Below are 14,908 nucleotides of genomic sequence, written 5' to 3' on the forward strand. Positions count from 1 at the left end.
CCACATGGCTTGTGGCAAACTGCAAATGGGACTTCTTATGGTTTTCTGTTAACAATGGCTTTCTTCTTGCCACTCTTCCATAAAGGCCAACTTTGTGCAGTGCACGACTAATAGTTGTCCTATGGACAGATTCCCCCACCTGAGCTGTAGATCTCTGCAGCTCGTCCAGAGTCACCATGGGCCTCTTGGCTGCATTTCTGATCAGCGCTCTCCTTGTTCGGCCTGTGAGTTTAGGTGGACGGCCTTGTCTTGGTAGGTTTACAGTTGTACCATACTACTTCCATTTCTGAATGATCGCTTGAACAGTGCTCCGTGGGATGTTCAAGGCTTTGGAAATCTTTTTGTAGCCTTAGCCTGCTTTAAATTTCTCAATAACTTTATCCCTGACCTGTCTGGTGTGTTCTTTGGACTTCATGGTGTTGTTGCTCCCAATATTCTCTTAGACAACCTCTGAGGCCGTCACAGAGCAGCTGTATTTGTACTGACATTAGATTACACACAGGTGCACTCTATTTAGTCATTAGCACTCATCAGGCAATGTCTATGGGCAACTGACTGCACTCAGACCAAAGGGGGCTGAATAATTACGGACACCCCACTTTGCAGTTATTTATTTGTAAAAAATGTTTGGAATCATGTATGATTTTCATTCCACTTCTCACGTGTACACCACTTTGTATTGGTCTTTCACGTGGAATTCTAATAAAATTGATTCATGTGGCTGTAATGTGACAAAATGTGAAAAAGTTCAAGGGGGCCGAATACTTTTGCAAGCCACTGTAGGTATCTATACACTCACATACATAAACCATGTATATATATATTCCAGCACATCACAACATAACTTGGAAGAGCATTTTACAACCTCTTTGCCCTCATCATAAAAAACCACCTTCAAAAGAAAGTTCCGTTCCGCTAATCTAGGGGTGGTATCTGGTGGGCCGAATACTTTTGCAAGCCACTGTATCTATACACTCACATACATAAACTATATATATAGTTTATGTGTTTGCTGGGTCCGCTTGAAAGGGTTGAACTGGGTGGACTCAAACCTCAAACTTAACTATGTAAACAAGGGTTATAGAATAAAAGTAGGATAGGAGAGCCCTGCTCATAAGAGTTTACAATATAATTAGCCTGTACGTATTGTTTCCAATTCAGAGCAGTTCCTTAGGTCTGGGTGTTCTGCATCCATTTTGGAGCTATTTCCTTACTCTCTACTGTTGGCAGTGCCATTATTGTCTCTATATTATCTGTATTATCCTGGCAGTCCCAACACTAAGGATAATATAAAAATCGAACAGAATATAATACTGACTTAGAGACACGGATGTGGGATCATCCATGGGATTGCTCTAGTAACTGGGCCCTAATATAATAATTCCCTTCTGAGTCAGCAAGTAGTTGTATTAACGATTACGAGGTAACTGACATCTAAAAGGAACAATGTAGTATAAGGCCAAGTAGCTGTTTATTCTCATTGCAGCAATGATTGATTGCTTTGGTGCAATGTGACTTCTTCCTCACAGTGGGAATTCTGTTTTGTCTCTATATATTATTCATAGGCTGTAGTTTCATTTATTCCTCTCAGCACCTTCTTCTCTTGCATTATTCCTTTTTTTTTTTTGCACCATTCATATTCTATTAGCCCAAGCTGGTAGCAACTTCAGACAGATAACAGCCCGAATGGCTTATCTATATTTTTCTAAAGACAAAGTAGTTTAGTTGTGTGAGAAATTGATTCCTGAGTCAGGTAGCAGAGGTTCAATGGAAAGCTGCGTGGGAATGTGTACCGATGTTCCTGCTTTCCCGAGGCTCTTCTGGAGACAATAACAAGTTTTAGATGTGCTTGATTTGGAGAGAGAACTCAAATAAATCTTATAGATGATGAAAGTTATTAAAGAACAACACCGATAGTGCTGATATTTTATATCTGTAGTAGAAAAGCTGTCATGCGCCAAAGATTTATGAGGAACGCAAACACGTCTAATTGGTTTAAACAAAGCAGTAATTTTTAATCCAAAGCTTCTCTCAGACACAGGCGTGAATAGCCAGCTTATACACAAGCCTCAATATGTTCCGGCCCAGGGGCCAGACCAAAACTAGGAGACCCAATCAGAGTAGAATATGAACAGGACTGTCTTTAGAGAATGTAGGGTCTAAGGCAAACAAATTCCATTCTGTGGAGCTTCTTAATCAAGTCTTCTGCCATGGGAATGTTGGGTTATCAGGCTTTTTGTCATAATCTGTAGGAATTTTGCAGAGCCAAAGATTATTATTATTTAATGAGAGAAAGTCAACATGTTCAAGATCTCCCTACAATGCATTGGAGCCATAATATAATGTTTATGTATTTACATTATTCATTATTATTACATGGTTAATAGTTGTGTTTATATTTCATACCCAGGCCCGGATTTGTGGCGAGGCCACAAAGGCCCAGGCCTAGGGCAGCAAAAATTTAGGGGCAGCATGACACGCTGCCGCACCAGAAAATTTTGCCCACATACAGGGCAATGGGAAGAGGACGCACATAAACTTTAGCGTGTCCTCTCCCCAATGCTCAGTATGAGTTGTGATACGCATGGGCGCGGGGGGGAAGAGGGGTGGTGCGCTCATGCGCGATCGAGGTGGGCGGGCGGCCACGGGGCGCCCCAATCACAAATCCAGCCCTGTTTATACCAGCCTAACTGAATGTTAAATGTAGGCAATGTCCCTATCCACTTATGACTGGACATTCCAACAATTCCATCTCAAACCTGGCTTTTCTCTTGGAGAGCTCCTTTCCTTTTGGGGTATATAATTCATTACTTTCTCACCTAATTTGGGAGAACTGCATGTTAATCGCCCTTAAAATTGGTTATAAATTGAGAGCAGCTGCTGAAGACTGATTTCTAGCATTAAGACTATCTATTATTTTGGTGTGTTTGGTCTGTTTTAAAAACCAAGGTCTTTTCCAAGGAAAGGGGCCTTTAAGAAATAGAACCTTTAACAACAATGCCCTGGACTTTGAGTGTAGTAAAACTTCCAGCATCCATTGACTGTAGTGCAATGTGGCAGTTAGAGGGAAGCAGTTTGAAACTCCTATTGTTATTGCAAGCTGCAGTTTGGAATTGATGCCAGGCATTCCTTTCATTCATGCCAGGCAGAGGGTGCTGAGCTGCGCTGTTAGCAAGGGCCAGTATAATGAAAACACAGACTGACATTGGGTGAGAAAGAAAGAAGTTTTACATTCATTTCATTACTGGAATGGTCAGTCTGCCTCACAGACGCTGCTGTGTTGAAAGGCGATTTTCTCCATCCATCAGTAGTATTTTCACTTACCTGTGTGTGACTTGCATAGAAATGAGGCCCGAGCCTTACTAGGAAATACTCTGGATAATTCACACAAGACAGCAGCAGGTAGCGAATCACCCCCCGGCGGCCGTGAAAACAGCTCACATTATTTTAGCTGCCGTAGCACAGGCTTCTATTTCAGGTTGACCTTTGCGCCCATAGCTATTACTCTTTGGGGGAGGGTCACAAAAATCAATAGTTTTATTCTTTTTTTATTCATTTCTTTTGGTGACATTTAACCGGTGTCAGAGTGTGCTAGAGAACTTCGAGGACTCGCTCTTACAATCATTAGGTGATGTTAAATGTAATGGGTGTCATATAGCCTTATTGTTGAAATGAGAAAGGGCTGATGGAAATTGCCCTTGGCTGGGGCCCATTGGGGGATCCTCTGGTGCTCTGTCAGGCCACTTCAACCCTGATATTACCCATTACTGCAAGAAGTGCCTACATCTCTGACTAAAAAGGACTCCTAGCATGAAGAAGTTGAAGAAATAGCCTAGTTTGATTTGGGAATACATCTATTGCTGTCCCCCCATGTGCCAAGTTCTTGTACTATAGTAATCTTATGTCTCCCAAGTTTGGTATTAATTCCTCATTCCTTTGTAAACTAAGAAATTACAGTCCAAACTTTGCAAACCCAATAACCATGAAATTAAAGGTGCATGGAAATGTTTTCCATGTGCTAAACTGTTAACAATCCACTATAAACTGCATTCTGGTGTCTTGCAGATGGAAATCCAGTACATATGCGGAAGCCATTAGCACTGTAATTGCTGTCTGTCACTATGACAACCAGCCGCTGCAGTCACCTGCCTGAGGTCTTACCAGACTGCACAAGCTCGGCCCCTTCTGGAAAGACAGTGGAAGACTGTAGCAGTCTTGTGAATGGGCAGCCACAGTATGTCATGCAAGTTTCAGCAAAGGACGGTCAGCTGCTTTCAACTGTAGTGCGGACCCTCACAACCCAGAGGTAACACAATCTCATTATCTTTGTCATCGCCTGAGCTCCTGAGCATAGCTGCATCATTATACATGTCTACAAAAAATATACATTTAATGTGTTTGTCCTTTTTGTCAGAATTAGAGAGAGGATGGTTTACTTTGCATGTAAGTTCTTTTTATGCAGCAAGTGAATAGATTGTTTTAAGCACAGAACTTTCCTTGGCTTCATATTTGCCCCTGTATTGGGAGAGCTGTCTTTCTTGGGCCAGACTTTTTCCATCATTTATCCAATAAAGATGGAGCCTTTTATTTTGCAGTCTGCACACAATGCTCATGTGAAATATGGCAGCTCCCATTCATGTTTAACAATGAAATTATGCAGGGACGGAATGTTTTCTGCTCATAATAATCACATTATACATACTTTTGAACTTTTTGTGTGTTTGACTGGTTTTATCATCACTTACAAACTTATAAAAATGGCTGCTTAGGGTAGGGCAGAGAGCCAGGGGGATAATACAGCATTTGGTTGTTCAGCCTACACCCCTACAGAAGTTCTTAACCTACAGCTTCTATAATTCAATCCAATAACCTGTGAGAAGCAGACTGAATCTGTGAGCTGATGCTGACCTTGGCTATGGGCAGGGCATGATTGTCTTTATAAAATGCTGATTGGGGGAATCCATTGTTTTGGGTCTTTACATTATGAGCCAGTATACTGCCCATTTGGTCAGAGGATGCTGAATTGTGCATTGCTAGCTCTAATTTTCCTTTTGCCTTATGTCTATAAGCTTGAGACATTCTTTATCACCCCCATTGTTTTGTAATGGCCTCCAGTCTGCTAAATGAACCCTGACTTTAAAATTGTATTTTTTTATATATATATATATTTATAGTCATGCCCCAGAAAATGTGTTATAGCATACCTCCCAACATTTTGAAAATGGAAAGAGGGACAAAAAGAAAAATTTTAACTATGCCCATTTTTGCAACCACATCCCCTAAATACCACTCCCATTTGACGAAATATGGCAGGTTATTTCAAGTTTGAACACATTTCAGGGGGGTTTTGGGTTCTTATTTTATGTGTTATTACAGTTTTGTTAAGAAATTGCCCTTTAAGCTGCAAGTCTCAGTTCCCGCAAGAGACCTATTTAGATTATTAGTTACAATTGTATCTCAGTGCAGGGGCGGCTTGTTAACTTTCTGGGTTCTCTGCCAAAAGCCCACTTATTTAAATAAATGTGAGAAACAATGTATCTAAGTGCAGGTGCCGCTCATTAAGATTTCTGGGCTCTCTGCCAAAAGCTACTTTTTAATTAAATGTGAGAAACAATGTTTCTAAGTGCAGCTGAAGCTTGCACAAATAAGTACAATGTAAGTGATCTCTGGTCAGACCATATGTACAGTATTTTAACGACACATAAATCAAGTTTGTCAGGTCATCAAAAAATTAAATTAAATACGAAAAACTTTATTGAAGCTACATCTCTATCTTTAAGAATGTAGCTTCAATAAAGTTTTTTTGTTTTGAACTTAACGATTTGGTGACCTATGCATTTTTTTTGAGTGCTGAACTTGTGCATTGGTTTATATGGGTTTTTGCTCCCCTTTCTGAGGGTCTGGGGCTCCTGGACTACGTTTGTAAAAAAGATTTATTTTTCTTCTAATCCTATATACTGTGTAATGCATTATTTTACATCATATGTATTTTAGCCCAATAAAAGAAAGCAAATAATACACAGGCTAAAGTCACCAGCATGTAAAACACAGAGATTTTCACTGTATGTACATATATATTGCATTAAGGAGCTAACTTATTGAGAGAATAAAAATGCTGTAAGAAAATGAAATGTTTAGTCTTTAATATAAAGCTAAAGTATTGAATTAAGGAGTAGCAACCAAGAAGTTTAGTAAATATATTAGTTGTTGGCTGCAGAGGATGTTGCCTGCAATTATTCATAACCTAATCTTTAATATGAAGCTTTTGTTTTACTTTATTTTATGGCAATATACTATCAGCCCTATTTCTTAATTAACAGGCAAAGTGCAAAGCTCCCTGTCTTTCCTGCTTTGCACCCTGACCAGCAGGTTGCAACTGAGGTGTGACTATTTGCCCTCCTAGAATGGGTTGCAAGGAGTTGGGCCTCACTCTGTATGCAGTGCTCCAGAACTCTTTAATGGTAATTGCACATGGTATGCTTTGTCCCCTGCACTTAATCTCCTCCAGAACAGGCCACAAAATGACAGAATATACCTTTCCATTGCTGTCAGTGTGACTAGACTATAAGGGGCCCATTTATCATTGTACAATTGTGTCCAATTACTAAAAATTTGTTTTTTTTCCAAGTTTTAGAACTGTGCTTATTTTCTTTGATTTTATTCATTAATTTGCGCAACTTTTTCGTACTTTGCGACAATTTGTGAGGCAAAATTGTATTTGTAGCAACGAGTACGATAGTTTCGGAATTCATTCAAGTTTCGGTATCGTGACTTTCTTTTGCCCAGGTTGGAGCTGCAGAGTGCCATTGAATCCTATGGGAGGCGTCCAAAATCATGTACTGAAGGTTCAAAGGTTTTTGCGCTGTTTACGATCGTTCGGATGCGAAAATTTCGTAACTTTCAGATCGTACCACGATATTTTCGTATAAGCAAGACGTGACTTTTCACAAAATTAACGCACATCAGAAATTTTCGTATTTAAAGCAAATTGTCTCAAATCATACTCGTAATTTGCACGGAAATTTTCGTATCCGAACTATCGTAAACGGCGCAAAAGGCTTTCTGACTTTGAACCTTCTGTGCATGATTTTGGAAGCCTCCCATAGGACTCAGTGGCACTCTGCAGCTCCAACCTGGCCCAAGGAAAGTCTCCCATAGGGCTCAATGGCACTCTGCAGCTCCAACCTGGCCCAAGGAAAGTCTCCCATAGGGCTCAATGGCACTCTGCAGCTCCAACCTGGCCCAAGGAAAGTCTCCCATGGGACTCAATGGCACTCTGCAGCTCCAACCCGGCCCAAGGAAAGTCTCCCATAGGGCTCAATGGCACTCTGCAGCTCCAACCTGGCCCAAGGAAAGTCTCCCATAGGGCTCAATGGCACTCTGCAGCTCCAACCTGGCCCAAGGAAAGTCTCCCATAGGGCTCAATGGCACTCTGCAGCTCCAACCTGGCCAAAGGAAAGTCACGATACCGAAGCTGGAATGAATCTGAAGCTTTCGTACTTGTGACAAATACAATTTTGTTGCACAACAGTTCTAAAACTGTTAGTATTCAGACACAATCGTACATTGATAAGTGGGCCCCTAGGTGTGTAAAAAATTTGGATAGCATAACCACTAGAGAAGAAGGCAGAAAGAAGGCAATTTCTTTTGGTTATATAATTAAAATGTGTTACTGGTGGCAATTTACACTAACACCAGTGGAAAAGTATTTTTGGAGGATTAGTCTCCTTTAGCCCAGGCACAACAAAATGTACTTTGTGCCATGACAAAGAAACCTGAAATCCATGTATGAAATAACATACAACATACAACATACATATAATAATGGTAGGTGGGCAAACCCTTAGTAGGAGTAGGAGAGAATAAAGCCAAATGAACAGATCTTTTACCCATTTGCCCATTTTGAGGCAGGCAATATTGTTGTGCCCTTGGGCCAAACAATCAGATCACAACGCAGCATGAGCAGGCAGTTGGGTCAAGGACTGCATCAACAAGCTGATGTGTTTCTTGCCTCAACGGGATTTTTAAAACTGCCCAATTGATATCTGGCTGATTTTCAACCAGATATTGGTTGGGGAGGCCCCTCTGAGGGCACCATACACGGGCCAATAAGCTATCAGCATGGCCTCTCTGCAGCTTTTAATGCCTGAAGGTAGAAAGTGGAAAGATGCTTTTCCCTCTGAGATTCAATAGTATACAGTACATTCTATCTATCTATCTATCTATCTATCTGTCTGTCTGTCTATGTATCTATCTATCTATCCATCTGTCTAACTACTTAATTCAGAAGTGCAGTGTGTAATCCACTTGAAGTTACACGTGTATTCATAAACACAACTTGCACGTGATTTCTGCTGACTGCAGGTTTTACGGGCTGACTCATGAGCATTAAACTGCCTCTTCATTTATCCTGCAATTTATATAGAACAACAGTCTGTATAAGTACTCTCATCCTGCCAGTGCAGTTTCATAGACATTAATAAAGGGAAACTATGGCCAAGAACAAGGCATAATTAGCATTCCTTCAGATACTGAGTTTAATGTTTGTGTTTGCATCCTCCTATTTTATATGCCGAGTCAGTACATAGTGCTTTAAGGCAGGTGGAAGCAGCTTTTTAATTACCTCATTTAACTTCTATAATTAGACAATTAGACAATTCTATGGTTCCATGTAGAAACTTTAGAGGTTAGAAAGGCCCTAATTACTTACAAACAGCGATGACCAGATTAATTTACCCTTTCCGCACATATCATATATAGTTTGTGTCTCAAATGTGTGAGTATAAGAGTGTTAAGCTTTCTGTACTTAGATTTGGTTGGCAGTTTGACCAATATTGAACATGCTGGTCATGTATGGCAAATCTGTTGGCTGTTGAGAAAGATAATCCTGCAATCCTAGTGAATCAAGGATAATTGGTCCTGACAGAGGAGGCTTTAAGTCCCATTATCCTAATAGATGTGACAATATAATCCTAACAAACCACAGCTAAAGTCTCACAAGCATATGATGTAGCCAGCTGAACTTCTCTGTAAGTCAGCTGCCAATATCCACAAACTAAAGGGGTTAAAAAATGCAATGAGCATAATGATCCTAAAACCACATTTAGTTCACAAGGAGGCATACTGTGGGGCTGTTGCATGCACACTTTTTGTCTGAGAAACTATTATACTTGTTATTATAGTTAAAACCAAGCCTCCAGTTTTAACATTTTGAGATCAGAAAAACAAATCTATATTACCAAATAAGATCTGGAACAGGAAGGAAGAGGGAACCTTTACTTAAGGTCCCCGTACACGGTAAGATCTGCTCGCTTGGCGAGATAGCCAAGCGAGCGGATCTTCCCCCGATATCCCCCCTGGGGCCAAACGATCAGATTATGTAGGCAGCAATGGGGCACTCGGTTCGGGGACCGCATCAACGAGCCAATGCGGTCCCCGATCCGACTGGATTTTCTAACCTGGCCGACCTATAGCTGGCCAATTTTAGGCCAGATATCGCTCGTTTCTGCCCATACACGGGCAGATAAGCTGCCAAGTCGGTCCAAGGGACCCATATCGGCAGCTTCTATCGGCCCGTGTATGGGGGCCTTTAATCTCCATATAGAAAACCTTCCAGGGCCAATTTCATAAAGAGTTAATGACATCCCATATATTTTTTAGTTTCTAGATTATTTCCAAAATTATTTAGAAGACAGGAGAGGCCAAAGTCTAATGTCTCGTTTCCCCAATTTAAAATATTTTAATCTCCTAATTCCTAACTGCAAGTTCAGACAAGCCACAGCAGTTGTGTAGGGGATCAGAGAACCCTGTCCCCTGTTTCTCAGTCTGTGATCTCATCCAGCCTAGCTACAGCCTGGGGAGGGATCCGGTTGGCTGGCTGCCCCAGTGCACGTCTGGGAGAGGTGTGCCTAAGCTTTGGAGCCAAAAATCTAGGGGCGGGCCCAGCAGTTTATAAAGGGAGCCCCTGCTGTTGTTTGCCAGAGTTGAAAGAGATACAGTGTGAGCAGCCATATTGTGTGTTAGACTTGAAAGAATAAAAGTCTGCTGGGCTGCCAGGAAGGAATCAGTCCTCTGTGGTGTCTCTAGTGTGTGTCCCCTGCTGTGAACAGGTATTGTTCGTTTGCCTGCTACGTGGGAGCAGCCACCTTTATACAGGGAAGGTACTCTGGGGCAGGTAGCGCTACCTGGGGGGACTAAAGAGCTCTTGGGGAAGGGACTGAACTAACCTAAGGGTTGCGGTTTATCCGGATCCAAGTGGGGATTGGGCATCTATAGAGACTGTCGGTGCCAGCTGTGGATAAACTACATGGGTTCCTCAGAGCAGGAAAATCAGTTATACATAAAGTGTTAACTTCCAACTCCAACAGTTATATAAAGTTTAACATTTCTGCCAAACCTGTGTGTGATTATTTCCTAGTGGAAATCCCCTAGAGGTGTGTTCCTCAGTGTCCACTAGGTGGAGGCACTGCGCTGTTCCCAGTTCCCAGTATCAATATTCTTTGAGAACACACATCTCCTGAAAATACAGCCATATATAAGTGAATGTGCCAAGAAAGGGTTACAGTTGTATTGAAAGTACCATTATATTCCTCCACCAAAAATACTGTCCAGAAGGGAAGTAGGGTCTTCGCTCCCTGCTGATTCCAAAATCCTTAAACCACATGAGCTCTAGACCTTTTAGGCAGACTGTCCATAGGTTTAACCCAGGTTGGAGAAAAGTAAAATAGCACAAAATGTTGAAAACCTGCTTTGAATTTCCTGAAATTTTTATGGAAAAAAATCATCCGGCAGCTGAATAGTTTAAACAATCAGAAAATCCCAAAAAAAATAACCTTAGTTTGAAAGAGCCATCCTAGATTAGAAGCATCCTTCTGTTTAGTAATTTCTTTCATAGGCTTCTTAGAAATCAGACTGTCTTGTCTGCCACACACAAGAATATCTGATGAAATTCAGTAAATATCTTGCTAGAAAAAGTGATACAAAAGTAGGGAGAACAAGGGGTACAAGTCAAAAATAATTAGTAAGGAATGCATCCATTAATCACTTCTTGGCTCCAAAGAGCCTATGAAGTCTCCCTAGTCTTACTAGCGGTCAAAAGAGGAGCCCAGGTCAGGACAGCAGACATTGAGTAGACAAAGAGCTAAAACAAAACAGGTGAAGAGATGCTGCTCTGTCCCTTTCTGAAAATGATAGCAGCACTGCATACTCAAACATTGGCATTTGGCACCCAATAGAAGCAAACACCAGAATAAAACGTCTCCCTAGCTCCTCTGTATCTTGGAAAAGTACAGCACCTAGCAGCACAAAGCTACATGCAAGATGGCATTAGCTGCCAAGCAGGCAACAGGACAAGTTTGGGTTGCCACCTTATGAAAAGAATCTTAGCAGCCAATGGGGGGCACGAAAGTGGGCAGACTGTTGTAACATGGGAAGAGAAATGGTGTAAAAGAGGCGGGTAATGACACATAGATGGAAGGGGGGCTGATCATTGAGCACATTGGGGTGGATCTGAGGCGGGCCAGGCACTAAACTTAGGGGTATTACAAATTTACTACATTTCTGGTAAGTTTGTAATACTAGCACCCACCTTGAAAGGTGGTTTACCGACCAGTTGGCAAATCTAAGTATATGGCGGGTAGGGGTAGGGGGCAGAAGGGGGGAATGCACAACCTGAGTGTAAATAAATGATGGAAATAAATGATAAATTCTGTGTATTTCTTGGATAATATCTGTTTCTCTAGTGTCCGCTGCTCCATAACAATGATATTTAACATGTTTCACTAGTTTTTTTTTTTTTTACAAGGAGGAATCTAATAGACAGCAGTTTCAGAGTTTTGCTGTGATTTGTACAATTTATTCCCCAGCCAAACAGCGACGCAGACTGTTACCTTTTGTACAAATGTAAAATAGTCAGTAAGATGACCCCTGATATGCTCAGTTAGGATACGAGCTGAATTCAGAATTATCCAGGTTGGTTTCTCTTGAGGTTGCTTGCTTAAGGAATGATAATATGGCAAACCTTGGTTACCTCAAGTGTGAAGAGCTGAGCTTTAATTTGAGGTTATTGTAACTTTTTAAGTGTCCTTGAAATTTTGTAGTTTTTCCCAACAGAGACTGTGAATATTTTTGTTGAAAATATATTTTCATCTACACCGCTAAAATAAATTCCCAACTTAATAGCACTCAGAGTTCATATTCCAATTATAGTTTGTTGGAATATAATTAAATATTATACAGGGATAAATGTGGACTTTCCACAATTAAAAGAAAATGAGTTTAAGGTGTTGAGTAAGTATTAAAGGAACAGTAACACTAAAAAATGTAAATGCTTTAAAGTAATTAAAATATAATGTACTTTTGCCCTGCTCTGGTAAAGGTGGTGTGAATGCTGCAGAAACGCGACCATAGTTAATATTAATAAGCTGCTGTGTAGCCATGGGGGCAGCCATTCAAGCTGGCAAAAAGGAGAAAAGGCACAGGTTACATAGCAGATACCAGATAAATTCTGTAGAATACAATGGGAATATACACAGATTATCTGTTATATAACCTGTGCCTTTTTTCTTATCTTCAATTTGAATGGCTGCCCCCATGGCTACACAGCAGCTTTCTTTATATAAACTATAGTAGGGTTTCTGTAGCAAACAGACCACTTTTATCAGAGCAGGGCAACAGTACATTATATTTTAATTACTTAAAAGCATTTACATTTTTAGTGTTACTGTACCTTTAACTCCATGGTGGCTTTGCAGGGGACACCTATCATCACAAGCATCTGCCATAAACACAGAATTTGTCAGAAAAGTAACTCATTTTTTTAAAAATGAAAGCAAATCAAATTTTGTCCAGCACTAACCTATTTTACCAAACTATCCACACTACAGTTACACCTTTAAAGGAAAAGGAATGCTACTAAGTCAGTTTATTGCCAATAAATTAGCTACATAGTGCTAGCTAGAATGCAATATTTATTCTGAAGAAAGCTTTATCATACTTGAGTAAACAGCCCTAGAGTCTCTTTCTGTTTGTTTAAGATTGCAGCTGCCATTTTAGTTTGGTCTAACATCACTTCCCTGTAGGCACACTGCTGCCTGGAACAGCTGTCAGCTCAGATTACAGCAGGGAGGGGAGGGGGGTGGAAGGGGGAGAGGAGAGAGGAAGTTGCACAGACTCGTGCCATGCACAGAAGGATTTTGCTGAGAGAAGGAAGTCTGACTCAGAAGATCATGTGTACAGAATAGAAGGAAAGAAATGTGGTATTTCTTTTCACAAAGGACTAAGAGCATTGTTTCTGTAAGTGATTATGGCTGTATTTACATAGACCCTTCTGATAAAGCTTTGCATAAAGACCAAATGTTAGGCACCCTCAGTGATTTGTAATCGAATATATAAGACCCTGGGTCGGTGCTTCTTTCTTCGTGCCATATGCGTTGTAAGGTAAAAAGCAGAACTTGAAAAAAAGGCAGCCTTTTCACTCTTCAGTGCATGTGTTGGCCCTGGGATTTTGAAGAAATAACAAAGAAGGAAGAGCATCGCTCACTTGCAAGCACCCCAGGGCCGGCACAGTTTTGTACTAACAGGAGCACCAACCCAGGGTATCAAGTAAGGGATTATTTACACTGGGGGGTACCTACACCTTTAAGGGAAGTCAGTGTGCAATGTACAAACAAAACAGCCACAACTGGTTATCATTCTTGCACTTTGTATACTGCCTACATCTGTCCCTGAATTGCTGCAGATTATTCAGCATTTTGGCCGTCCCCATGAATAGAGTGCTGCCTGCAATCCGTATCGCTGTACTCATGAGGGATGGAAGGGTGGTAATACATAGGTGTCTAGCCTCTGGTCCTCTAACTTGCACATCCTCATTAAATTCCCACCATGATTTAATGGACTCTTCTCAGTGCTAGGGGCATATTTGGCTGTGCAGTCTAAAGGGTGTTTTTTTTTTTCTTGAGGTTTTTTTTTTCTGGTGTGGTGCTTTGAAAATTTAACATGATGATATAAATGATATCCATATAACTATCCATATATGTTGTGTCACGCTATGGAGCCATGGGCTTTCTACAGTAAATCCTTTATATTTTTGCTTGTATAATAAAATATGTTTCCAATATATTTCTCTATATTTTAAAATAGTATTTAGGGTTATTTTTCCTATTACAAAAAGCTGTCTCTAGACAAATTTAGAAAGCTGAGGTTTACATACATTATATCCTTTTCCTAGGTAGGCAATATATACCCCAAAGAAACCTCAATGTTGAAAAAATAGTTTGGCACTGAAAAAAAAGACAAATATGTATGTGTTGGGCATTTGTAGTCACATCTTTATTAATTCATTTATGCGTTTTTATGTAACCCCACAAATATATTTACTTGAATTTGAATTTGTTTATGTAAATGTAAAATCCTCTTTGTATTATTTAGATTCTGTAGGCAATACCCAATCGTTATCCTAGAAACTCAGTAATTAATGTTTTCATCCATTCATGTATAGCATTCCATAAATGTGCCACTAATTATTAGTGCTAAATTGTCTGTATTAATTGAACTATTGGTTAAAGTATGCATAATTTATGGTATTTAGTAAAAGAAATGGAAGTTAGATGTGGATACATCTAACTTGGATAAACACCAAATTGCAGTAAGAAATGCAAAATCTTGATGTCTGGAAATCCACTTTGCATTCTGCTTTATATAGGGAGGGAGTGTATAATTTGTAAGCATCTCAAAGTGTCAGGCCTCGACTGGCATTCAAAACAGGCCCTGGCATTTCAAGTACACAGAGGCCCAAACAGCCCCCCACCAGCCCAATAAATAGTGACTGTCTATGCTCTATGGCATCTTACAGCAGCACCTCCGACATATGATTTTCTAGAATCCATAGGGCCTCTAAAGTGCAATTTAG

The 14,908-nt window shown here is 40.4% G+C and overlaps 1 protein-coding gene across 1 annotated transcript in view; it reads left to right on the forward strand.

The window, feature by feature from the left end:
* Positions 1–4,065: 4,065 nt before the first annotated feature.
* The window catches only part of marchf3 (membrane associated ring-CH-type finger 3), a gene marked incomplete at its 5' end in the record, with an annotated part of 46,439 nt that continues 35,596 nt past the window's right edge, over positions 4,066–14,908 (forward strand). Inside the window, 1 exon segment of the mRNA NM_001007498.1 lies at positions 4,066–4,306. Coding sequence (NP_001007499.1) covers positions 4,122–4,306 — 185 coding nt within the window.

Source organism: Xenopus tropicalis, chromosome 1, assembly GCF_000004195.4.
Source record: "Xenopus tropicalis strain Nigerian chromosome 1, UCB_Xtro_10.0, whole genome shotgun sequence".
Classification (NCBI taxonomy): Eukaryota; Metazoa; Chordata; class Amphibia; order Anura; family Pipidae; genus Xenopus; species Xenopus tropicalis.